This window comes from Lipophrys pholis, assembly GCF_963383615.2.
Source record: "Lipophrys pholis genome assembly, chromosome: 1".
NCBI classification, from domain to species: domain Eukaryota; kingdom Metazoa; phylum Chordata; class Actinopteri; order Blenniiformes; family Blenniidae; genus Lipophrys; species Lipophrys pholis.
This window is the reverse complement of record NC_137635.1, coordinates 45,285,565-45,313,422: the sequence shown is the minus strand read 5'-3', so window position 1 is coordinate 45,313,422 and position 27,858 is coordinate 45,285,565. Positions and strand designations below refer to the sequence as shown.

General features: G+C 42.5%; 1 protein-coding gene across 1 annotated transcript; it reads left to right on the top strand.

The window, feature by feature from the left end:
• Positions 1 to 925: 925 nt before the first annotated feature.
• On the top strand, positions 926 to 21,295 carry mmp16b (matrix metallopeptidase 16b (membrane-inserted)). Its single transcript, XM_080470627.1, has 10 exons — positions 926 to 1,546; positions 7,024 to 7,172; positions 7,923 to 8,039; positions 10,262 to 10,566; positions 14,432 to 14,593; positions 14,854 to 15,071; positions 15,154 to 15,292; positions 16,402 to 16,552; positions 19,382 to 19,497; positions 20,787 to 21,295. Exons 1-10 carry the CDS (start codon positions 1,409 to 1,411, stop codon positions 21,146 to 21,148), a joined length of 1,857 nt encoding a protein of 618 aa, XP_080326753.1. The 5' UTR covers positions 926 to 1,408; the 3' UTR covers positions 21,149 to 21,295.
• Positions 21,296 to 27,858: the final 6,563 nt, after the last annotated feature.

The window sequence follows — 27,858 nt, the reverse complement described above, 5'->3', positions numbered from 1 at the left end:
CTGAGTTTATCTCAGTTAGAAAAAACTAAAACAGCAGAATCAACGTAGAATCAACTACAACACGAATTGAAAGTATCTGATTCCTCAACACTGTCTTATAAATGAGAGTGTGCCTTATTGAGATTACCCATGTAAACACAACTAGGTAAATAAACAAAGAATGAAGTTAACAAACAAAACTGATCACCAACTTGGAGAAAAAAATTGCCCCATTTTTAATATTCAGACCAAGAACAGACCGTATCTAACTGTGAGTCACATCAAATCAGAATTATTAATTTCTGTCTTTAAATTTAGATCAGAGAACAGAGTTTTACTCCAGTTTAATGCATCATTTGTCCAAGTACCCCCCCCCGCCACACACACACACACACACACACACACACACACACACACACACACACACACACACACACACACACACACACACACACACACACACACACACACACACACACTCAACTCTGCTGCTCATCCCACAGCTCCAACAAACTACCAGACACACTTTCCCTTGGAAAACCTTTTGTTGGAATTATATATATATATTTCTAAAGTTTGATCGGATTTTTTTCTCTGCCCTGCTGCTCATCTCACAAATGCGCTTTGCTTATAAAAGTATTACACAGACTAATCTATCAGTGTTTTAACCAAAGAGTGCTGCTCCAACACAGAAACAAACACACTTCCCCGGTGTTAATTTATGAACGTTCGACTCTAACCTGCATTGTTCCCTTTGTCTCGGTTTCGTGTATTAAAATCTCAAACCGTCAGAAAGCGGCAGGAGACCTTTTTGCGCTATAAAAGCCAGCTGTCCGGGCAGTCTCTCTCTCTCTCTCTCTCTCTCTCTCTCTCTCTCTCTCTCTCTCTCTCTCTCTCTCTCTCTCTCATGATGCTGCGCCGTGTGAGAAATCAAAGCGCAGGCGTGGAGTCGGGAGGGAGCGTGTCTTTGCGCAGACTGGGTACTGTACATGGCCACTGATGCTGATGCTGCTGCTGCTGCTGCTGCTGGATGGATGGATGATGGATGGATGGATGGATGATGGATGTAGCTCCCTCATGTAAATAACCAGAATGGCGAGGGCAGCAGCGGCTCGGACGCGCCGACTCATCTCCGCTTGACATCGGAACGTCTTTTTTTAGGGGATTTTTAAAAACAGCAAAACGACGCGGGGCCGTTTTTGCGTCGCTCTCTCTCGCTCTCTCTCGCTCTCTCTCTCGGTGTTATTTTTCTTTCTACCTCTCGCTCTCTCTCTCTCTCTCTCTCTCTCTCTCTCTCTCTCTCTCTCTCTCTCTCTCTCTCTCTCTTCTGTCTCTCTCCCTCTCCCTCGCCTCTGACAGCTTTCTCATTTAGAGCCGGAGCAGACGGGGCGGCTTCTTCTGATAAACACTCGGTTAAAAGCGGGTCATTATGACCTTAGCATCCTCCGGTAAAACAACACCATCGGATTGTTTTTACGCGGCAGCTTTCTGCTTGCATTTTCTGCTTTGGATTTCGTGTGCCGTGTCCGGAGAGGAGGATCATCATCATCATCACTTCAGCGTAGAGGTAAGATGAATGGCCTCCCCCCCTCCTTCCCCTCTTCTTCCTCCTCCTCTCTGATTCTCCTCATACATGTCTCTCCTCTCTCCTCTGTGGAAAACACACACATCGCGGTGCGCTCCAGTCGCCATAAGGCGCAACACAGAGACACGCTTAAAGCCTGTCAGGACGCGCGCGCGCCAGAGTGCGTGCGTGCGTGCGTGCGCGCGCGGATGGTGGCGGCGGTGCTGGGGGGGGGGGGGGGGTATAAATCGCACATCATCCCTCATTTGCAGGGCGCAGTGAAACAGAAGGATGCTCATTTGAGGGTGTTATTACACCGAGCCCAAGTGCTTCCATTGATGGTGTACTTTTATTTTTCTATTTTCTTATTTTAGGAGACAGGTCGTCATGAAGTCAGATGTGCTCTGGCTGGAGGAGATTAAACATTTACGCACACACATGCAAGTTGCATAATAGGATTTGCCTTTTGGTGCCTTATTAATTGATGTCACTTCCATCCTCACCACAGGACGCACTCCCACCGCTCCCAAGACGTGAGACACCGAGCCTGCTGACAGCAACACACACATAAACACACATCATTATTCAGTTTCATGGCTCGCTGAAACCTTGTCCGATAGCTCTGTGAAATCTGTGCCTTTGAATAACAGCACAACTCAAGCAGGCAACACACCCACACCAGAGAGCGAGAGAGAGAGAGAGAGAGAGAGAGAGAGAGAGAGAGAGAGAGAGAGATGGGATGGTTTGTTGGGGGGAAGGCAGGCGGTCCGATCAGCTGACTGGAGCTCACATCTGCTTGGTGATAGGGGAGGTATCTTATTGGGAAGTTTTTGCAGTGACCCTTCCCAATGCCCTCCCCCAAATGGTGCAGGGTCTCACCTCTGTACGGAGCCTGTCTGGCTCGGTGAGGCCGGTCGGAGGAGCAGGAGGAGGAAGAGGAGGAAGCAGGGCCAGTCTCAGTCCTTCACACGTTGACCGGAAGCGGCCACACACACGCACACGCACACACACACACACACACACACACACACACACACACACACACACACACACACACACACACACACACACACACACACACACACACACACGCACGCTCGCACACACTCAAGCTAAGGTCATCAGTCGGAGAGATCTCTGCGTTTGCACCGCTGAACACAAAGTCTGCGCTCGGGCTCCTTTTAAAGGCGAAACGTTTTCCACCAACATTCGGACTCGTGCACACACGAGTCTGCGATGCTAGCTGCATGCTCACGCCAACGCTGTGGCACGTGGACAGACGCAGGTTGGGACCAGACTGGGGGGTGAGATTAGTGGATGGGACGGCGAGCAGTCTGTCAACTGATTCACTGCGATTTGTGTTGCTGTAGTGTCCAGGTGGCCTCCAAGGGTGAAAAAGTGAGAAAAGTGTTTCTTTGTGTGGTTCGTTTGTTAACGTCAGTGAGAAGATGGAGAATTTAGACATTGTAATCTTATATTGCTATAATCACACTGTGTGTGTGGCAGTGATGAGTGACTGTAGCGTCCAGTCCTCGGGCTGCTTCTTGGAGTTTTTACTGTTGCATCTCCAACACTGTCTCTACTTTTATTTTTTTAATGACACCTGAAGTCATATGAGCACTGATTCAAAGGTCAAATGACATATGACATTGTTTTTTTTTCCATACAGGCGTCCATTGTTGGTGACAACTGCTTTATCTTTCTTTTTTTGTCGGGCTAAAGACAGACTAGACGTTACAGTAATGGAAAACAGTCTTTTGATGCAAAGTGTGATAATGCAAGGGGACAAAAGGGGGCTTGATGGTTGGCTCCCTGATCTCGGTCATTGGTCTGCACAATATACCACAAATTAATCACAAAAGGCCGAATGAACTGGCATAAATTATCCTTGCAATATTCGTGAATTTCAGTCAGTCAGATGAAGCCCTTCTGCTCGAAATGCTCATCACAAAATGTGTGAAGAGAATTTAATGAGTGTTGTGATGAGAGAAAGGACTGAGACAAGCGAGGAAAATCTTACCAAAGAAGAAGAAGCCGTGGCTGATCTTTGGCCCCTTTTATATGTCAATGTTTTCAAGTCAAAATGCAAAACATTTGTCGCACTTTGGGCATCTGTTTACATGACAACGGTCCACGGAACCCCTGAAAACACAATTTTTTATGAAAATGGCTCCCAAGGTGGGAGTTATTGAAAATGCTCCGGCGCATCTCTGAGTAAACGGCCGAAAACACAATTTAAAAAGAAAAAAAAAAAACCCGCTCCTACTGCACATGCACACCACGGCTGCAATATGTCGATGAGCAATAACAATGATGGCGTCCTCCAGAGCGTCATGATTCCCAGTCCCTATTCTCCCGGGACTTCCTAGTTTTATAGCTGAGAGTCACCCAGAATAACAATCCAACTTGGTCGTCTGTCCATACGAAGGTCTGTTTACTCACCGTTGTAAATGTTTATAGCGTATTGTTTCCTGTGTGCATGTGTGAGTGGCTTCATTACAAGAACAACCAAAAGCACCGACTCGTGGCCTGGCATGCTGACTACAATTGTTTTCAGTGTTTCTATTATTTCATGTAAATGGACACTGTTTTCAAAATGTCACCAATGTAAACGCAAATCATTTCGGAAACAAAAATGCAAAAACAACAAAAACAGCCGTTTTTCAATATGTGTATTTTGTCTGTACTTGCGTTCTCTCGTACTTGTGAAATGTCATCAGTCAGAGACTGAGTACTGATCCAGTTCAAAGTACGCATCTCGCCAAGTACACATGAAATACCCAGATTTGTTCTCGCTCTGCCCACAACATCGGGGATGGATGAAGACCGGACTTGTGTAGACTTGGGAAGCCAAATTACCCAAAATGCATTTGGTAAGAAATTCCCAAAAGTCCATATTTCTGAGTACCTACTTGCAATTACGTACTCGCCAAGTACGTGGTCGTTGAGAAACGATTAATGTGTTTTCACTTGAAACATAATGTAAACAGGGCCTTGAACTACATCGTCAGCACTGAGTGAGTTTAGATGATACTTGCGTTTGCATAAAGATCAACGTTGCCACACAAATTCAATCATTTTCAGATTATAACAGTTTGTGTTGAAACTGGTTGATATTTTACTTTATCCATTTTTTTATCTTTTTTTTACATTATTTCTTATCTGAAGACCAAAAACAACAAAGGAAACAACAGCTTTGTCCCTGAAATGCCACTGGTGTGAACTGGAGATGCAGATGTGTTAAAAAGAATATAAATGAAAAAAATTTTTTTTAAAACATAGTCACAGCTGTTGTAAATTAGGAGACTGTTATTTCTAAAAACAAATCTCAAAACACAAAGACGTTAGCGTCATCCTCTTAAGTGTTTTATCACAAATCATATGGCTATCGCAAGTGCTCGCCCACATTGTTCCCTTAGATCGTGCAGCTTTCATCAGTAATCTCCGCAGCACAACGACTCCGACGTCTTTCGGATGAACATTTGTCACATTCTGTGGAGCAGTTTAGGATTCCATCCAAACGCTTTTCGAACCAAAGCGAGAATCCATTCTGTACCTTTGAGCAAGTGTTTGACTCTTGTGTGTAACTGTAAACTCTTCTTGTGTCAATGGAACACGGCTAATCGTATCAGGCCCACTGTGGCATTAAATATAACCACGGCGGCTCATTCTGTGTGCTGACAATGAAAGAGCAGCGATGGTTAGTCACAGCCTCCAGTGAGACACAGAATGAATGATGCACCTTTGTATGCCCATTGATTTTTCGCGATGGAATTGGCAGTGAACTAGAGGGTAAAGAAATGAGTTTTGGAGTTGGAATTCTGCCATTCCCCCGCTAATGTTTCCACAGCAGGTTGGATGCACCACATCGAGGGAGTAACTGGGCAGGATAACCCGACAAACAAGACCTTCACCTTATCAAGCAGCTGTGGCTGTTAGTGGGGGAACGTCTGCAGTCTGTGCAAGCAAACATTCAATCACTGCAGGTGGACATTATCCAAACTATTCAATGTGCAGTATTTATAAGAATAAAGTCATATAACTCTTGCCTGAAGATCACTTTTTTTCCTGTAAGCAGTTTGAGGCATTGTTGTGTTATTGTTTACCTGCAGAAGTCCAAAAATGGTGGCTAATGAATCTTGTTTTAAGTATATTTTCGTTTAGCGGTATCTGTACTGGTGCATTTCACTCCTTCCTTGTTGAACTAAATAAGACGAGATGATAAAATGAGTCATAACACCTTGTGTCTTAGCTTGGACAAGCAGGCTAGTTAATATGAGAAAATCTTGTGTGAAATTTACATGTAATACCAATTTGTTCCACAGGATGGTGGAGTGAGTTACTTATAAATCAAACTAACAAAAGAAGAATTAGCAGGTGGTAATGCTGGTATATAATTTGGAAAATTGCAAATATTTACTAAAATACTACTTCCAGCCTGACCAAGTCTGTAATTCTATTATAAACTACAAGATGTCTGTCCTTGTTTCAATAGGAAGTAGCTGGTGTTGACACTGGCCAATTGACTAGCAGCTTTAGGTAGCTTCTACCGTAGACTATGAAAACACGGCAACATTTTCAATTGAAAACAGAAAACTTTAATTCCATTGTGGGTGCCCATTTTACACGGCAACAGTGCTCAGAGCCACTGAAATGGGGAACTTTAAGAAAATGCTCTATCTCTGTCTCAATGTAAACACGAGAGAACTCAACCTTTCTGATAACCCGCTAGTGTTCATGTGCACCACAGTGCCAACTCGTAGTCTGGCATGCTAACTATGCCATTTTCAGTGTTTCTCCCATTTCCGTGTAAACACACGTGTTTTTTTTCTTCAAAACGTTGCCTTATTATTGAGAAACTTTTCTGAAAAGAAAACACAAAAACTGTGCTTTTTCACTTGAAACTTTGCGTAAACGGGGTCTATGTAGTTTCATTGGATACTTAGGTCTCGCTTTGAATACCATACTTTTTGGACTATAAGTTGTAATTCAGAAATATACCCCAGAAAATACAGTATCACACTTCGCTGACTCACTGCTGCCACCCAGTGCACATAATAATCTTTACATTACGATGCTGTTCACTCTCTCTAAAGCACAGCAAGAGAAGAAGAAGCAGCAGGTGCTGATGCTGGCAGATCTCAGGAAAAACAGACTGTAGGGTTATTGAACTGAGTTAGCTGGAAAAATGTATTAGTCCTGATCTGTTTTGTAATACCACTTCATACCACTAGATGGTGTAGGGATGCTCATAGTGGCTGGTCGTTGGAACAGAACACGTTAACAGAAACAGAGTGAGTTGTGACTCACCACCCATCCTAATGCAAAAATAACCTCTCTGTTGTAATTTATTACCTATTTTTACTTCTTTTTATTGAGTCAGAGCTTCTCATCCCCCGTTGATGGGTTATCTCATTAAGTTGTCGAGTGATGATGTTGAGGGTGAAGTCTTCTCTCCCCCCGCTCTTTCCTCCTCACAGGGATGGCTACAGAGGTATGGCTACCTTTCCCGCACCGAACCGGGAATGTCCGTCCTGCGCTCGGCCCAAACCCTGCACTCAGCCATTGCTGCCATGCAGCGCGTCTATGGCCTCAATGTCACAGGGACACTGGATGAGAGGACCAAGGAGTGAGTCCACACACACACACACATACACACACACACACACACACACACACACACACACACACACACACACACACACACACACACACACACACACACACACACACACACACACACACACACACACACACACACACACACACACACAAACACACTTTCATTAGCTCAGTGACGTCACAGTGTTGCACTCAGTTATTCGTAATGCAGAAAGCATCAATATTTGAGTGGATTAGAAAAGGATAGAGATGTTTATCCCAGCCACTGCCATCACCTGCCCTCAGACGGCCTCAGGTGAAGCTGTTTAACTCTTCTCCCTCTTCTCGTTTTGCATGATGATGAAGTGATATCACCCTGAGGTGAGGACTCAAAAGTTTTGCATCAGTATTGTGGTATCTGTTCAGTAGTGGTGGCATCACATGTGGATGGTAGTGTAGCGGTAGTCTGTTGTGATGCTCTGACGCCCGTCAGGAAGAGAACTGCTCAGTTCACTTCAGTGCTGTGTGCTGTCTCGTGAGGTAGAACTGTGAGCCGAGCTGCCAGTGAGCAGGACACAAGTAACCTTCTTTCCTTTTGCTTGTTCCTCTTTCTCTTGCTTCTCTTGTCTTGTCTTATTTTCATTTCCCTCATTTTCTTCTTTCCACCTTTGTCTCTTCTTTTGTTGTGACTTTTCTGGTGTTGTCTTGTCTTCTCTTTTTTTGTCTTGTCTTGTCTTGTCTTGTCTTGTCTTCTCTTCTCTTCTCCTCCACCTTGAAGCTGGATGCAGAAACCTCGCTGTGGGGTTCCAGACAAACTGAAGAGCCGTTCCAGGTCGCGGAGGCGGCGATACGCGCTGACAGGACAGAAGTGGCAGCGCACGCACATCACCTACAGGTGAGAGATGGCCGGGAAGGCAGCCTTTCCATTCTTTCTTTCTTTTTCTGCTGCCTCTCTCATCTCCTCCCCCTTTTTCTTTGCCCACCTGGGATTGCATGCTCTGGCGTTGTCATCGCGACCGAGCAAGTGCGTCACACACAAATATAGCGGCAATCACACTTTCAGCAACACATAGATTAGCAGGAGGGAAGGAAAAAAAACTTGCCATGTGTGCTGTGAGTATGTTTGTATAAATAGCTTCCTGGCAAAAAACGATTTTTAGGATCAGGCTGGCTTCGTTTCCTTGTTTTGTTTTGTTTTTCCCTTCTATTTTCCCCCTTGTAATATATCTTGTACATACTTACTACTTTGCCACTTCCTGTCAAGGTCCTGTCACGTCAGGTCAGAACTCATGGAACATTACCGCACTGCTTCTTAGTGATATGAAGACTCTTTAGGGAACAAGGTGCAGAGCAAAAAGCAGCACACCAGTCTACATCAAGGGCAAAGAAAACTATTTCATGCTGGCAGGACAGAAAAACCCTTTTTTAAAAGGGCAGTAGGGAGGTAGAGGTGAAGACAAAGACATTTAAAGGTCGGAAATCATATTACAAACACAGGAATGGGATTATAAATGCACATATTTTGTTCATACAAGGCAGACACATAACTCGCATTATGCACACACTCACACACACAAGTGATTTTGCTGCTATATTAGCCTCACACAAACATTTTCAGCATTAAAATAGAAGCCTTGTCCTCTCCAATTTGAAAATTGCTGAAAATCAGCCAATAATCTCAGCCAAAACATTCGACTCCTCGTCTTTATCTGGCCTGATTAAGCCCCAGTGCTATTTTAATTTGGTTCCGAGCAGAACCGATAAAATGGGTCTCTGGCAGGATGGCAAATTGACAGGTTACCGCAGTAATCCACGATAACGCTGTCAATTTATTCAAATCCCTCCTTCCTGCCGGAATATGAATTGATGAGCCACCTCTCCTAATGGAATGTCAATCAGCACTGAGCCAGTCACTGCCGCCAACTGCACTTTTATTCAGGAAAAATGAGTGCAGAGAGCCAAAGAGAGCCGAAGAGGGAGATGATCCCCTCCACCACCCCCATTTCCACCGCACACGTTCTTTCTCTGCCTGCCAAAGACTGATAAGGACACTAGTGTTAAAAGTTCAGCAAAAGCTGCTGGGCTTGGAAGAATTCTCTCGAGTGCAACTTTTTTTTTTAAACCATGTTCGTTTATTCAGAAATATAAAAAATAGTAAGGGGGTTATTATTTTCATTTTGTTGCAGACTTTCAGACTAAACAATCCGTTTTTGCCTCCACCTCTCACTTTTTGAATCTGACATATAGAGTGAAATCGTTCATCAAACAAGGAGAATTATCCTCTTTTAAAGATGATAACTACAGTTTGTAAATACAGGTGGAAACTCACAAACACACCAGACTTTGAAACATTAAAAAAAGCTGCTGTTTGTTTGTACCAACCATTTCTAATAGTCAAAAATAAATGCTTCTTTACATGTTGTTGCAAGTGTTTCCACATTGAGTGACATCAAACTATCTTAAAATTTCTCCCTAATCTGTTAAGGGGGCAGCTTTCAGCTTGGAAGTTAGAATTGTTACACTTCCCAGTTACAAGCATCATTTCATTCATGAACAGAGGGTTGCTCAACAGTGGATCAGTGGAAGTGTTTCAGAGTGCAGGCAGAGGATCTTCTATAAATATCTACTTTTCAAAAGGTTTTGAAAAAGAAACCCTTCACACTCTTTAAACATTTATAATCTTGCAAAGAATCCTACACTAATTTGTATATACTTTTCTTTATTAACGTTTCAGAGCAGGTTGGTTTGTTAAAATTTTCCAATTTTCCAGATTGGACAAATAAAATTAATTTTCATTTAAATGATTTTGGCTTATGCATTCCACCCCTTGAGCCCTCCCCAAAGCCCCAAATTCACAATCCAAAGGTGGCACCTGCCATTCAAGGCCGTTCAATCCCTCCATTGGGTGCAATTTGGGGTTCAGATTCTTGCTTAAGGACACTTCTGCATTGAACCTGCAACCTTACAATTGATGGATGACCAGTCTACCAACTATTCAATGATGATATTAAACTTCCTTATCAATCAGTGATTTGATGTATACAAGAATAAATAGAATGCATCATTGGTGGTTTTGCTGTAAATCAACTCTTTACAAACTGGTTTTCCCTCCCGCAGCATTAAAAATGTCACGCCGAAAGTGGGGGCGCGGGAAACCCATGACGCCATCCGCCGGGCGTTCGACGTGTGGCAGGGCGTGACCCCCCTCCGCTTCGAGGCCGTACCCTACAGCGCCCTGGAGACCGGCAGGCGTGACGTGGACATCACTATCATCTTCGCCTCGGGTTTCCATGGTGACAGCTCGCCCTTCGACGGGGAGGGTGGATTCCTCGCCCATGCCTACTTTCCTGGCCCGGGCATAGGAGGGGACACGCACTTCGACTCGGACGAGCCCTGGACCCTGGGGAACCCCAACCATGATGGTGAGTGACGGGGGAAGTGAGTGTGTACCTCCGTTCTGTAGTGGTGGTGACGAAGATGAGGTGCCAAAGAAAGTAAAGCGAAAACAAGTCGAAAGTGTGAAACAGCAGCGAGAGAGGGAACAAGAGCAGTCATCAGGGAAGACAGATAATGACTGATAGAAAGCAAGTCCTGCAAATACAGATGGCAAGACAGGAGGGCAATATGACTGAGATTGTATCACAGGGCAGCGTGCGAGGGACGCTTAACCAAAAACAAAGAATGCAGAGATGCCTTGATCTGGCTCCGCTCTGTAACGAAGCATCACCCCATCTGTCAGGATTTAGATGTGTTCTTTTTCCCCTGTGTAATAAGCTCTTCAGATGACAGGATAGAGAGCCTTGCTATTTTAAGATACTGGTTGCTGGCACACGAGTATGTTTATTCAGGTTTATTAGGTCCAATATTAGCTCTATAGTGTGCTTCCTAAGAGGTTTGTACATAAGATGCAAACAAAAAGTGTCGTGTCATGTCATGTGTCATGGTTTGGTTTGGTTGGATCTCATCTGGCAACATGGTTTGTTAGGTTAGGTTGCATTGCGTTGCGTTGCGTTGCGTATGGTTTTGTGTGGGACAACAGATGGAAATTTGCCTTCATGAAATTTCATGAGATTGTTGTATTGTCAATATGCACTACCCCGTCCAAATAAATGAATAAATGAAATGAAATATTATTGTTCAATTACATCTGTCAACATGATTTGTTAGGTTAGGTTAGGTTAGGTTAGGTTATGTTATGTTATGTTATGTTATGTTATGTTATGTTATGTTAGGTTAGGTTAGGTTAGGTTAGGTTAGGTTAGGTTAGACAAGGTTATTGTGGTCTTGTGTTGCATTGGCCTCTTGTGCCAGTGTGGGTCCTTGCAGAGGAGCTCAGAAAGGAAAATAGGACATTTGTCTTAGTCATGCAACCAAACAACACACTTTAATTACTGCACTGCCAGGCCAGTCTGAGCTCCACCAGGCTGCCTCACTCACTGATATCCCCATGCCTTACGTTTATATTCCCTCCTCCACCCATAAGTGCTGAAGGAGGGTTGCAGCATACATTGTGTTTGTTCTGGGAAGCTGCTATACACACTCCCCCTCCCACCCTGTTTTTTTCCCCTCATACACTAATGGCAATTGTCTCAGACTCCCAAGCAAGTTTGCCTTTGCGCAGTGCCCCACTGTGATCCATTTAGGCTTCTAAGGCCCATCTCCGAACAGCTTCTGTCTCAGCCTTTGTGTCTGGGAAAGCTGTGCAACCTTTAATGGGTTTTTGCAGCGGCATAATTGTAAATGTTGCATGTGGACATGTGTGCTAATGGCGGCAGTTGCCTGGCCCCCTGGGAGCCCTAACGGGACAGAGTTGTGGGTTGTGTTCGATATGTGTGGGAGCAGGAAGGGGGTGGGTGGGATGAAGGGTTCACCTTTTAGCTGCTGGCTGAGGGTCAGTAGCTGCTCTCCTGGCTGCTGGCAGGAGTGAATATCATGTTGTAAAAGGGCAGCAATCTCCTAGGGACAGCCTCAGTCACAAGCAGTACAGAAGCGGTGTAGCTCTCTCTAAATCAGCTTGACACTATGAGCTGAATGCTGACCGTATAAACTGTCTGTGACATTTTCGTTCTATTTTTTTCCCGGCGCGCGTGTGTGTGTGTGTGTGTGTGTGTGTGTGTGTGTGTGTGTGTGTTTCTACCCCTGTAAAGTAAACCAACGATGCTCGCTCAGGTACAAACAGTGAACTTGTGTTTTCACTGTTTTCCGGAGCCCCCGGCAGCAACGTGAGTGTCTGTCCCTCCACTCGGTGTGTGAGCTGTAGCTCACATGCGGCTTATCCTCAGCAGCCGTAGAGCAAAAGCAGTGTGTGTGTGTGTGTGTGTGTGTGTGTGTGTGTGTGTGTGTGTATGGGAGGGGGGGGGGGGGGGGGGTAAAACAAAACAAAACGTGCCTGATGACGATTTACCTCCATAATCTTTACTCGCAGTAAGCGAGTAATGATTAGCTTCACTGTTGATCAACCAACCGAGTATCTGTCGGTTACGTGGTTAATGGTTCGTAAAGCGCTGCAGAAATAATTACGAGGGCCCCCGAAGGTTGGCAAATCATAATGCAAAGAAATGTGATGACATAACAAATAATGGATGCAGATTCTCAACATTTGGCATTTAATGCTTGATAAATGATAAACTCTAATTCAGGCTGATTAATTTTCTAATTAAGTAATCGCTATAAGAGCTGAGAAAATGTGAATTCCTTTCAGTCTATGTACAGACAACACTGAAGCCTCAGGTGTACAGTACTAACCAGTAACCATTACTTGTCAATGCCTAGTACCCATATGAGTGCTTATTAAATAACTCCTCCAATTGTTTTCAAATCATTTGTCTTTCATCTGATACTTTCAGATTTCAGATAACATTTAACTCAATCTTTGGCGAGCTTTAGCATGTCCACGGCACACTGCAAGCTCGGGCCCACATCAGTCATAATCTAATCATGTTTAGCATGTAGCATCGCTGGCATGTGAGCCCCAAAACTCTTTAGCATGTAGCATGTCGATAACGGATGACATCACCTAATACTCGCTGAGTTGAATAGGTGATCTTTATCGAGTACGAGTACCCCGTGCAGTATGGGAGCCGCTGCTGGTATTGATAATGGTGCTTCCCGAGTTGTATTTTAACTTCAGTCCAGTCAGGTCCATGTTGAAAAAAAAAAAAAAAAAAAAAAAGATTTGAATCCCCTAAAACATCTTGGTAGATCCCAGGTTCTAAATCTGAAAAAAAGACTGCAATGACTGCAATTTACCAAAAAACATATTTTCACTGACAAGCTCCGGCTTAACTCTCCATGTTTCTTTACTCTTCCAATACAACTCAAATTACTACAGTCTCCTATTTGATTATGGACACATGCACTTTGATTTGAACAGTTATAAACATTACCCACAAAACCTGTGGTCAATTATTTTGACTTTTTTTGGGGAAAACCTTCTGGTTTTGGGATGAATTTGCTCGACACATGAGCACAGCTTGTTGTTATTGTGTTTATTGGCTTCAGCTTACAATCTCTATTTGGCTGCTCCCTTTGGGCAGGTGTCAGCAAATCATTGCAACATGCACCATAGACTAGTTTTAATGTTAAATGCCATAAAGTGTGGTAAGTAATATTAAGTTTGTTAGTAAAATCCCTATTAAGCTCTCAATGCAGCAAATATGCTGAACATTAATAAATGTTAGGACGTTGCTTCATATTACAAAACATATGAGTCGAACGACAACTTTTCAAAGAACATGCTGTATTCCTGAAATTATGATCTATTGGTAGAATTTACCTTCAATTCTAGTTAAACGCCTTGTCTTTCTGACCATGGGCACATGATGTTTGAAACCAGCAGTTATACCTGCAGATACTGTGATAAACATTAAGGAAGCTTGAAAGCGTTGACATTGCGTATATTTTAACAACCTGCTGGGAATAAGCCTAAATCTTTGTCCCGGTGGAATGAGAGAGCTTTCTGCAGCCGTGTTTACACAATCATGTTTTCAAACCAAAACGGAAGTCTTCTGCTACTGTGCATGCACACCACGGCCAGTTCTTCTGCACATGGGTGAGTAGATGGACAATAACAACGATGATGGCCTCCAGTGCCTTGACTCCCAGTCCCTATTCTCCTGAAGAATAAGAAGACTTCGATGTTACTGTTCAATCTTTTATAATCGTCATTCTATTAGGGAGGACTCAAAAATACAAAGATTTGTTTGGGGATAGTTTCTTTGTAGATGACTTTATCTTGTATAAGTTGATTCCTTCTCACTGCAGTGCTCATCTTCCTCTGCCCACCAGGGAATGACCTGTTCTTGGTTGCGGTTCACGAACTGGGCCACGCTCTTGGTCTGGAGCACTCCAACGATCCCACTGCTATCATGGCTCCTTTCTACCAGTACATGGACACAGAGAACTTCAAACTACCTCACGATGACCTGCAGGGCATCCAGAAAATCTACGGTAACAACCTCCGCCATCTGACTCTCTCTGAACCAAGCCTCACACAGAAAAACAACGAGAAAAGAACACAAAAGCTGTGAAATCGCTTGAGTAACAATTGGAAATGTTACGACATCAGTCACACTGGGTGGGTTGCCAGTAAGTAGCATTTGTCAGCTGTTGTAGATAGGACCCAGTTTTCACAGTGACTCAGCGAGTACAGCACCAAACCGGCCAAATAGTTTGCGACAAAATAAAAGGTGTCGCTTTTGTCTTTCTAGGTCCACCAGATAGAGCGCCACAGCCAACCAGGCCTCCACCCACCGTCCCTCCCCCTCGCTTCCACCCGCCATCGGACCCACGCAAGCACGATCGCCATGCCAGACCGCACCGCCCTCCGCAGGGAGCCAAACCCTCAAACCCCAACTCCAAGCCCAACATCTGCGACGGAGGCTTCAACACACTAGCTATCCTCCGACAGGAGCTGTTCGTCTTCAAGGTAAAGTAGGTCAACAGACTTGGTCAACATTTTTCAAAGCAGACTGGATATAAGCTGATTATACGTCGTCACTTTTCTATAGGACCAGTGGTTCTGGAGGGTACGGGACAACTCTGTGGTCCCTGGATACCCCATGCAGATCAACTACTTCTGGAAAGGCTTGCCACCCAAAATTGATGCCGTGTACGAGAATAGCGAAGGGAAATTTGTCTTTTTCAAAGGTAATAACAGTTTTCCGTTTCCGTGTAAATGAACATCGTTTTTTAAAACATTGCCATTTAAACGCAAAACCTTGAAACAAAAATGCGAGAAATTCTGCATTTTCACCTGAAATGCTGTCGGGTAAGTGGGGCCTAAGACAATCAGACTACAGAGACTCACTACTGCCGCCAAGTGCACAAGTCCGATATTAACATTAATACAGCTCTTACATCTTTAATGTAGTTTTAAGGTATTTTGATAGAAGATTTTTCTATCAACTTCTCATCAGATGCAGTGAATGAAATACAATTGAAATAGAAATCTACTTAAGCACAAGGTGCAAAGATCTAGCGATCATGACATTTTTCCTCTCAACCACATCTGACAATACATTGTGTTTTTTTCTGTCATAATTCTGAGTGAATGTGTGTGCCTGTGCATATGCGTGTGTGTGTGTGTGTGTGTGTGTGTGTGTGTGTGTGTGTGTGTGTGTGTGTGTGTGTGTGTGTGTGTGTGTGTGTGTGTGTGTGTGTGTGTGTGTGTGTGTGTGTGTGTGTGTGTGTGTGTGTGTGTGTGAGATCATGATCTCTTTATCGTGTTTGAATGACCGTGGAGCGGCTTGGCGGTCTGTATGGTTGGAGAGCAGGTCCACTGGAGCCATCAGTCCATCACACAGATTAACATGACATCTGTCACCCTGTGGGATCAGAGTGCCTCATGCTTTATTTATACACTCGGAGGGACTCGAACATGTGTGTGTTCATGACTGCGCGCATGTGAGAGCCGAGCTACTTACCGCGAGCGCGCCACCGCCGCCTCTCTGCTCGCTTCGCCTTAGGCACTTATGATCAAACTGAATTAAATGCAACAATAGCTTCAATCAAGCTCGAAACAACAAGTCTCGGCGGAGCTGCCTTCAGAGAATCATCTCGCTGTTTATTGTATTATAGATAACAGTGCATAGATTTTCCCTCACAGATATTCCTTAAACAAGGTGATGCGTCTGACCTTTGGAATCATGTGAACTGAAAAACTCAGCGGAAAAAAAAAAAGAAAAGAAAAATCCACACAGATGGATGAGCCGAGTGTTGAGGTCATATTTATGATAACGTCTTTGTGGGTATTTTAGGAAACCGTTTCTGGGTCTTCAAGGACACAACTCTCCAGCCTTCGTACCCTCAGGACATCTCGCTGTTCGGGAGTGGCATGCCCACACAAAGCATCGAGACGGCCGTGTGGTGGGAGGACGTCGCCAAGACCTACTTCTTCAAAGGAGACAGGTCTGTGTGAACCATTTTATCAGGTATACCGTGTGGAAGTTGCATTTTTCAGAGTGAAAAAGTGCTGCTTTATCCTGTTCAGGGTTGTAGTGCCTAGGTAACTGAAAGTGAAGGCAGTTTCATTTCATATTTCAACTTATAGTATCTACAGTTTGTCCTGCACGCAGACGAAAAACACTCCAGTAATGTGTTGTTTTACCCTCAAACATTCATTGTGCTTCTAAATATTGGCTATTTAATCTTTAATCTTCAACATTTCACTCATTATGATTTAACGTCAGGCAAAATGTTGAAGGAAACTGTCCTGTTCATGTAAAAAATATTAGATCCAGTATCCATTAAACGCAGCAATCATTCACGATAAGAGAGTCGGATGACAAAAAAAAAAACACTTGAAATGAACTATAAAACTGAAAAATGTATATACAGAATCCATAGATGCTCATTAAAAATAGTTCCCTCTGGTCCCATTTGTCAAAATGTAAAAGTACTATCACAAATCGTGGAAGCTCTGTCCTCCAGGCTAAATAAGAAAGGACCCATTCAGCTTGTAATCGTGCACAGATTTGAATGTCTGCCTCTCTAATGGTACAGAAGGACAGTAGCGCACGTGTGTTCTGTTAACGCTGAACAATATTCACTGCGGCAACATACAGTGAGCTGCAGAAAAATGATGTCAAACTACTTTCTGAAGAAATCACGTGGAGCCTTCTCAACAAGAATTAACGAAGAGACGGATGAGCAGAAACAAGTGAGCAAAACTCTGCGAGCGGCAGACTCTGCTTGTGACTCAGTCGATCGAGGAAGTTGTCTTTCTTATGATGGAAGCAGGTAGTGCAGACAGGGCTACATGCACTGAGAAATAGAAAAACAAAGCTGTGTTACTAATACATGCTGTAAGAAGAGGGCCCTTTACCATAGTCTTAGAGGTAATGCATCAATGTCCAGAAATGTGGAGGGCCTACTGATCGAATCAAAACGGTGTCACCGTTAGTCAGTGGTAATGTGCAGGACGGCTGTGAGGACATAGAGTGAGACAGGTGAAGTCAGTGAACATGCATGTGAAACTTACAGCAGCACTAACCACCAACCCCCCAATCCAGCACAGGACAGGACATCCACCATCCAATCCCAAATCTGAGATTTCGATCCCATCCAACCTGGCCAGGTGGTCAAACAGGGACTCACACCTCAGCCAGGTCCCACTGAAGTGTGAGCAGCTTCCCAATGTGGCTCCATCAACGTTGGTTCAAATTCCACATACTGTCAAAAGCATTATACAAGTGGGAATGTCTGTGTGCTCCCATTGTTCATGTTTATAGCGTATCGTTCTCTGCATGCATGTGTGTGTGGTTTCATTACAAAGACAACTAAACAGCACCCACTACTGGCCCAACATGAAAACAACATCATTTGTAAGCTGACTTAATTTTCAAAACGGAGCCACGTAAACACGAAACGTTACTGAAACGAAAAGAGAAAAATGATTTGCACTGCCGTGCAAACGGTGTCTGAGTCTCTACAAAGCCCCGGCAGCAGAGGATCTGTTGTTTGCGCCGCACAGATTGAGATTGTGCCGCTGTGACTCACATGTTCATCTGTCAGGATTAATCACGTCCTGAGAGGTCACCGGACCCTCGGACGCCGTGGTGAGTGGGAGCTGGCAAAACGCTGACAACATGCCTTGTCATGATACTGTCATCCAGAGCTGCACGTAGTCACGTCTTCTTCTACCACCTCTTACTGTTTCAGGACGGTGGTCCTTCTTTTTTTTAATTCAGAAAAACGACACGGAGCAGAAAGATTTATGAGAGCGAGTTCCAGCGTGCAAACACGGCATCAATCACAACCACTCCTCAAACAAATGCGCACAGCAGATAAACACAGTATGGATGAGTGACTGATCGCTATCTTGGGCTGTGTGAAATAAATCAGCTGCTGATCATTAAATGGCCTGACTGGGAGCCAGTTCAAGGAAGCAGGCAGACGAACCAGCGTGATGTCTGACCAGCCACAGCTTTACAATGGCCGTCTACAGAAGATGATGTTGTGTCGCATGATTATATACTGCAAAATCATTCATATTTGCATGTGCAATATGCATATTACTCTGCAAATTGAAAATAACTGAATAGAGGTGCAAGTAATCGAGATTTATTAACAACAATTGTGCAATTAACTAGATCGATCAACAGCCTTGATTATTTCATACCTTGTGGACACAGGAACGAAATCAAAAATACTAAAAACAAAGGGAAAATTACCAAAAAAATTCCAGTCAATGAAGTCATCTTCTTCTGAAACACTGCTGCAAATGTACATGTGTTTTATAAAAAAAAAACTGGTGCAAGAGAAAAAGCAGTGTTATTTTCCAAATCCCCAAAACACAAAGACATTATATCATCTAGTGAATATATATATTGCAAGTTAAATAGTTATCGCAATACTAAACCTAGTCACCAAGTTTGATTGTTAATATGGTGACTGTCAACAATAAAACTACCCAGTCCCAGTGGAATGTGGACTGGGAGTCATGACACTCTGAAGGATAACATTGTCATTATTGTTGATTTACTCGTGCATTTGCTGAACTACAGATTGGGTGTGCATGTGCAGGAGCAGTGTTTCAGAAAAGTTGCATTTTAATTTTCGCCAATTTTTAATGTAGTAATACCAATAATGTAATAACTTGACAATAATGTATAAAATACAAAAAATATATATTTTTTTACTTTAAACAAAACACTGTCGTAAGATCACATGTCAAACTAAAGGAGTCGCTAACTTTCTGTCTCAACTTTTTTGGAATGCGTGTGTGTCCTGCAATAGATACTGGAGGTACAATGAGGACATGAGGACCATGGATCCCGGATACCCCAAACCCATCACCGTGTGGAAGGGCATCCCCGACTCACCACAGGGGGCTTTCGTGGATAAGGCCAACGGTATGAGCTCTTTACTGACTGCACATCCTGTAGGTTTGTGGAATCGTATCCTTCATATTATTACTGGATTAACTTTGTGATGAATGATGATCTGATACTGGATTTATAAGCAAATGCTCTTACAAACAAGCATGTTTAACTTTCAAAATGAGACCAACTCAGCTCAAATTGTGCATATAATTTCACTATACATGTATATAAAGAAAAATAACGCATGTTGCATTTGTGGAGTTTTTAAACTACAATTTAGAGAAGTATATATTTTATTATTAAATGACTTTTTTTTTTTTTTTTTTACTGTTTTAGCTTTAAGAGCAATCACAATCTTTAGAGGATTTAGCTTTTTTTTCTTTAGCTGTTATTTTTTGGGGTTTTTTTGTTTTGTTTTTAGCAATTTTAGCTATGATGTTTATTTTTGCTGTTAAAACCACTGACTTTTATGTTTCTCTATTTGACCTTTTCTTGCAGTTTAAACTGAAGTACTGGAACCATTCTGACTATTTTGCCTTTGTTCGCAATTTGAGCAGTTTTAGCTCCTTTAGCCATTTGTAGTTATTTCACTTGTTCAGGCCTTTTTAACTGTTTTATCTGTTTTACCTTCTGGAAGTATTTTTACTTACTGGTCCAGCTCTTTTTCCCAGGTTGACTAGTTTGGAAATTTTGGTAGCTTTTCCCTTTCAAGCCATTATTTTTTTAAGGTTTTAGCTATTTAAAAAGTTTTTGGCCATTTGTCCCCATTTAAGTAATTCATGTTTAGGCATTTTGCTTGTTTGCTCGTTTTGTTTATTTATTTTTTTATTTTTGTACATTTTCTGTTGGTTTAAGCCATCAAAACTATTTCAGCCATTTTAGTATTTTTAGCTATGTTAGCAATTTTAGCTTCTTCTTTTTAATCCTCTTTAGCGTTCACAGCCATTTTGACTCTTTTTGACATTTTAACTGTTTTCTTTCTTTTTAGCCATTATCAGAGTTTTTAGCTATATAAGCTGTTTCAAGCAATTTCAGCTTCTTTTTTTTTTCCGTTTTACACCATTTTTAGTCGGGATATACAACTCTGATGCACAAATAAGAGTTTATTGATTGATTTATTGATGTAGAATTTTCTTTGGGACTTCAGGGTGGTCTGGGTTCTCTTCATTTCAGTCAATTTATCCATTGCCTCTCTGGCATTGTTGATTTGTCATATTTTGTTGGATTACTTTGAGATGCAGGACTTGTGTACTTTTTAAATACAAAATGTCCCAAACACAAGCAAGAAGCAAAGTTGTGCTTTTGATTTCCCCGCACAGGTTTTACCTACTTCTACAAGGGGAAGGAGTACTGGAAGTTCAACAACCAGCTGCTTCGCGTGGAGTCTGGCTACCCGAGGTCCATCCTGAGAGACTTCATGGGCTGCGACGGCCTCCCCGCTGACCCCGACTGGGACTGGAGCCCCCCGGTGGCGGAGGAGCGCCACTACGACAACGGCGACGTGGATGTCGTCATCAAACTGGACAGCTCGGGGGGCACGGAGAAAGCTGTGGCCATCGCCATCCCCTGTGTGCTGGCGCTGTGCATGATGGTCCTGCTCTACACCGTTTTCCAGTTCAGGAGGAAGAGCACGCAGCGCCACATACTGTACTGCAAGCGCTCTATGCAAGAGTGGGTGTGAAGTACAGAGGGGAGTATGGAGCTCTGATAAAGTTACTGCTTGAAGCCCCGAGTACAGTAATTGGAAGCACTGCGAAGGGTGTAGTACGTGAGGGTTTGCCACGTTGGCAGATTTTCTAAAGTGCTCGAACTCGATGTGCAAATAGTGAAAAAAAAAAAAAAAAACCTGCAAGGAAGTGAACTAATCAGCAGAACTGGAGTGAAGACAATGACGGAGCCACATCTCCTACGTCGAACTAATATGTATGTATCTGCTTTGACTTTTTTCTGTATCTTGGAATGAACTCAATTAAGTGAGACAGAGTTAAGCTACTGTAAGTGGGACCTATGTCTACCCCCCCCCATCTCTGCACGCCGCTTCAAAAGCCCCAAGCACCAACTTCAGTGGACAAATTAGATATCGGCTTCTACTTTACTTTCATTTCTTAAATAAATGCCCCTGAGCTGTGCTTTTTTTTTTTTTTTTTTTTTTTTTAATTCTAGGGTCCCTACGAAAGATTACTCATTACGTGGAGGATTGATACACAAACCAAATATGACCTTTTCTTCCAAAGAGGATTAACGCTCGATGTTGTTTTCGATGGGATATGCTTTTTTTTTTTTTTTATCTTTCCCAGTCCTTCGTGGATCAAACATTGTGGATCATACTCTTGATTTTTCTTTTGCCATTTCTATTCATATTCTGCTCTGTAATCTGTCGGGATGGCCGGTAGTAAGAGCTAGGAACTCAAGACTGTTGTGGCAGTCTATCTCCAAAACAGGGGCCAAAAACCTCTCTGCAATATTTATGAGACTGCCTTAATCACAGATTGCTTCAATCCCCTCCTCTTTCTCTCTCCTCGCCCCTCCGGCTCTGGAAGACGGACTCCGGTGGTGCACGGTGGGGATATAGAAACGGCGTGCAATGGCATTAAATTACTGCCATTTTAAAAGGAGAGTCATCCACAACGGCTTCATTGTTTTAGAAACTGCGCTAAACTGTGTTAAACACCTGGCGGGCAAGGCGGCTATCGGTTTTCTTTTGCTGCCTCACCGGAGGATAAGAGAGAGAAAGGGAAGGTTCGCGGTGTGTGTGTGTGTGTGTGTGTGTGTGTGTGTGTGTGTGTGTGTGTGTGTGTGTGTGTGTGTGTGTGTGTGTGTGTGTGTGTGTGTGTGTGTGTGTGTGTGTGTGTGTGTGTGTGTGTGTGTGTGTGTGTGTGTGCGTGTGAGAGAGAGATTATAATTAACCCGCATTGTGTATGTACTTTACTGTAGTGTCAGTTAATGGACAGCTAACATCTCGCAGCTTCCTCACATTTTCTTTCAACCCACAGCTGTGTTCGGATACACGAACATTTTACCCATCTTCGCTTTATTCAATCTAATTTCGAGGGATTTTTTTTAACTTCACATGAGATTATACATTTAGCAGGGTGCAGAGGAGGAGGAGAGAAATGAGGAATTCATGGGACAAGTCATAGGAAAAAATACAAATGAGACATGTTCTTTGACACCATGTGCAGATTAACCCAGTGTGAGTTTGGTTTTTGTTGACGAGCCCCACTAAAAAGAAGAACAAGAAAAAAAAAAGTGCTTGAAAGGAAAACAAGGCTATTTTCTACTGTAACTATAATTAGCCACTTTATGGACACTAAGTGAGATTAACAAATTACTAATCGACGTTTAAAGAACTACTCAGACAATATTGGAATTAACACGAATAACAAAACCAGCAGGAAGATTCTGATTCTTCAATGTAATATGGTCTGTGACGTTTCATATCCACATATAACATCATATTATCAAAATCTATCAAAACATTAAAGGTGCAAAATATCAGTAATAATTTTTGTTTTAAACGTATAAAAAAATAATTAACATCACCAATACTGAAGAGAATACAGTAACTTAACACTTATGTGTAGTCTGATAAGTGTTCGGATTTACAAACTAACCCCAGCCGAGCTGGCATGTAATACCACTTTTCTCCACCAGGAGGTGGATTTATTAGCAACTAACATGGCAGGTTCCAACTATAGGAGATTGAACAATAAATACATTGATAGCTGAAGTTTTTGGCGACTGCTTAAGAAAAAAACAGCCTGGGAACAACAGGCACTCGATGCCAACGAACTTGTGATACCACCGTGTACCACAAGGTGGTGTGAAGAGTCTGCAGGATTCCCTTAGGACAAAGTTTAGATGGCAGGCTAAACGCTGTGGGAACAAGTATGGGAATTAAAAGGTCTAAAGATTTGAACAAGAGCTTTCTTTGTTTTTTTAATCCATTTATTGTGTTCTAACTGCAACACACAGGTTGGGATTCTATTGACATTTATCGCCTCTGGTCAAACATACATGTAGAAATGTGGTCGTGTGTTTTAGCATTTCTCACCGTTTCCCAGATGATCTGATTCATAACGTGACCTTTTTTTTTTTTTTTTTTTTTTGTGCTCCTTGTTTTTGTTCCTCCTTCACTTGAAAAGGCCATCGACAACATCACCTGTACAGGATATCTGCCATCACCTTCCACCGATACCGAGGCTAGGCCATTTTACAACACGGCAGAGAAAGAATTTGAGATCGCGAAATCTCCTTATCTTTGAGATATAATCTGTAGGAGGGTTAAAGTGATTGAACTTTGATTGGAAGGTTGAACCTTCATTCGTTCTCATTTGTAACAGATTACAAACTTACATAAGGGCAATGCATGCCGTTGTTAAACTAAGATGTCATAGCTGTTTGACCATGGATCCCTCCTGTACCACAATGACCGATCAGCATTGCAGGTTTGTGCTGGACACGTCAACAGGCTCCAAGCTGTCACGCTGTATGATCCATGTATAAATTATTAGCTTCCAGTCTGTCCTTGATGTACCAATCGTCATGCGATGATCAAAAATTTGGAAGGGGAATTGTAAAGTGAGGCACGCCCTTGCCTCCCTGAAGCAGTACTGAATTGCATATCAGTCTATGTTGATCCATGATCACTGTAATTTAAGATGGAATCCGAAGCCTTTGGCTCAGTGTTTGTGTGTGAAGTCCTTGTGGTATGTTTGTGGTGAGGGTCTGACGGCTCCAGCGAGTGTGAATTAAACCTGGCCAACGAGGCGAGTTGGTACTGTATTTATTGCCGTATTTATTCCTGTGTGCTCAGCACCTCAAATCTTGCATTGCATTGTATTGAGGGCGAGAAGCTGTCAATAAAGTGGGTTTGAAATGCAATATTTTTCTCCCCCCCCCGGTCTCACAAATGTCACGTAATCCCCCCCCTCCTTCTGTAAGCCGCTTCACTGATTTATCGTCTTTGAAAGGTAAATGAAGTTTTTGCAGATAAGAGATGTGATTTTTTTTATTTTTTTTGGTGTGAAATATTCAAGAGCTGCTTGTTGTTATAGCGAGCTAATCAACCGGTCCAGCCACATAATGCCAATTTTCTACCACAATGTGATGTACTGAAGTATTTTCAAGGCCTTATCTCAGTGGGCTGCAACAATTTGTGATTAGATAGAGCTGCGAAAAATGTGACAAAATATGTAAAATAATTTTCAGTTGGAACCACACTGAATTTGTAATTTATTCGTGTTGCACGATGGTTACAAAAATCACAAATGATTTCCTGGCTGAATTTAAGTCAGATTTTGCATTTCCCTTTTAGATTTACACCGCGATTGTCTTGCAATGGGCACATGGACTTTGTGCAAAAAGAACAGCAAGACAACTGAAATTGTCGAAGACATAAATATGGGCTCTCTTCCCAGTCCAGCAATCATTTTGTCATCAGGCATCAAGCAAGATGGAGCTGATAAAAGATGTGCTGAAGCTGGGTGGAGACAACACTGACAGGCTGAAGGCTCATTTCTCACACTTTATAAACCCCTGAGACTAAATTGACGAGCATTGGGGATGAGTTTGTAACATCTGCAATGAGGCTATTTATGGAACTTTACTCTAAACTTTTGTTTTGGTTGCTCAGAAAATGAAGGAACACATCAGCGAGACCTTGCACTCACACAAGAAAGTTCCAAAGCCTTACAGTTGTTTTGAGTTATTTTGCAAATCCTTCCATATGTGCTGCCCCATAGCAAAATATTGATACTTCAGATTGGTGTTCTTTGGGCCGACTCTCATGTTAAAATCTCGGTATATACAGTACATTGTAGTTAGCATTTGTAGATTCATTTATGTGGGTTTTTTTCATTAAAGATAGACATTATTACACAATTTAAGTCCTATTTTCTGGAATCAGCAATGCGCAGTAAATGATGATGCTTAGAGCTGAGATAAAGAATAAGAATGAATACCGTTTGAATTGGTGTCTCTTTACCAGTTATATTTGAACAGGAAATACCTTTAATTCCTCTCTCCTGCCATATATGCTGAGATTTACCTTCACATAGTCTCCCCAAGTAGCGGTAGAATTGTATATCGGTATCGGTATTACTGCATATTGATATCAGTAGTATTGGGTATCAGATCAGAAAGGAGATTGGTGTTATTGTGCGTCACTATTATTGGCAAATTTTATTTGAAGTTGTCTGATAGGTATTTTGACTCATAAAAAACATATAAACACACGCAGAGTGACTCATATTCTAACATCTGTACCCGAAGACGCTCCACAAAGAAGCATTTTTACATCTACTGGATTCCAAATCTGGAAACACCCTTGAGAGCAGGATGGCGTCAGACATAAGAAACTGTTTGACAAGAAGAGAAAACAAGGAAATATGACGCGTTTATGGCACCAGTTGGAGACAATTAGCCCACCGGCACAAGATGAAAAAAAACAAAGGAAATGTGTTTTTCTTTTCATGGAGTCATTAAAACTTGATTAAAGCAGTCCCATGCGAAACATTGAGGAGAGATATAGTGCCGTCAGTCAGATGTGGAGGACTCCGGCATGAAAAATGGATTGGCAAACTGAGTAAGTTAGCAACTATGATTATGACAAATGCACACATAGTAACATACAGTAATGAAGCGTATGTGCCACTGGCAATGGAGCAAGATGTCTGCATGAGTGGAGCTTAAAGACCCTCGAAGAAAGTCACACATTAAGTTATAACAGCAAGATATTCATGAATCCGTCGACAAAGTGGGTCAAAATGTCAACGATAGCTTTATAGTCCAATCAGGAAAATTAGATGGCAACTTTAAAAAAAATAAAAAAAATAATATATATATATATATATATATACACAATGAAACCAGATGAAAATACACAATAGGTACATGTACTGTTTTATTTTATATTTATATTCATCATCAAGCAGCACAATGTTTCTTCACACTGCTATATGCAGACAACACACATATTTACCTGCGGTTGAGACCTACAGACTCTGGCTCCTATAGATTAACGTTAAACCGCTGGATTGCCCAAAACTTTCTCCAATTTGAAAAATCCCAAAATTTGTAATAGTCCTGGTCAGTCCCTCGAATCTGACCACCTGTATACACAAGTCCCTCCACTTCACATGTAAAGCCATTGAACGATCAGGAACTCGGTGTCATTTCAAACTTGTCTTCACATCTTTACATTATGTTTTCTTCAGCTTCTCAGAACTTAAATCGACACTATCAAATTCACACATCCATCCATGCATTCATCTTCTTCACTGTAACTTTTTCCTAGCACATCTGGGCCGAGTCCACAGCTACAGTACAGAGATATTGACTCCACGTGAGCTGGTGTGCAGTCTTAGAAAGTCAGAGAGGGTCTTTCTCGCCATTTCAAAGTCGAGGTTGAAAACTGAAAGTGGCTGTGTCTTTTCCATCAGGATCCTTCGACTCTAGAAAAATCTATACCTTTCTTCAAAAAGCTCCAGAAAACTCTCTTTTACAGACTTGCTTTTGGGTAATAGCGCCTTTTAAATACCTGCTTCTAAATTCAAACTAAACGTCCTGATTTTACCAGTTTAAACACAGTTTTGTTTTTCATTCCTTCTCTGTCAAAGTAAGCAGTTGATGATGACGATATTAAAAGCAGACATAATCCAGAGAGCATTAATAAGTCAGTGCAAGGTGCTGCATGCATAAATTCTGCTTGTAACAAAGAGATGGGATCACTATTAAAATTGTCTCCAGCAACACGGCACGACAAAGAAGAAGAAACGTGATAAAATTACGGCCGTAACAATGGAAACGTGGACCTTCTTTGTCTTCATTTAAAGCATCTTTTACCTTCTGTCGGCGCACAAGATGATCAGGATGCTGCAGGACTGACGTGGCCTTGCTGACGACTTCTCTATTTACCAGGTCAGTAAGAATTAGGTGGTTTGATCTCACTGGTCGCCTTCATCAGATTGCCCGGTTTGTCTCGTTGCTGTCCAGGCAACGAAAAGTAAAAAAAAAAACAATCAGTCAAACGGTTGAAGTCCTCAATCATATTGATTCATTCCACTGGAGATATCAAAATAATGCATTTTCCCACACTGCGTAACCACTGCGTTGACTGTGGACTTTACTTTTCCACAGTCAATACAACCATTTACCAGCACCTCTTCTAGAGCGCCTCACGCTTCCTCCTGCTGACAAGCTCAATGGAGCTGCCGATTTCATTTTCCTGCATGAAGTGGCTCCTTCCCACGCTACCGAAGGAACCAAAAGCTGGTTCAGTGACCATGGTGTCACTGTGCTTGGTGAGCCGGCAAACTGGCCTGATCTGAACCCCACAGAAAATCTATGGGGTTCTACTGTCACGAGGAAGATGAGAAACACCGGATTAAA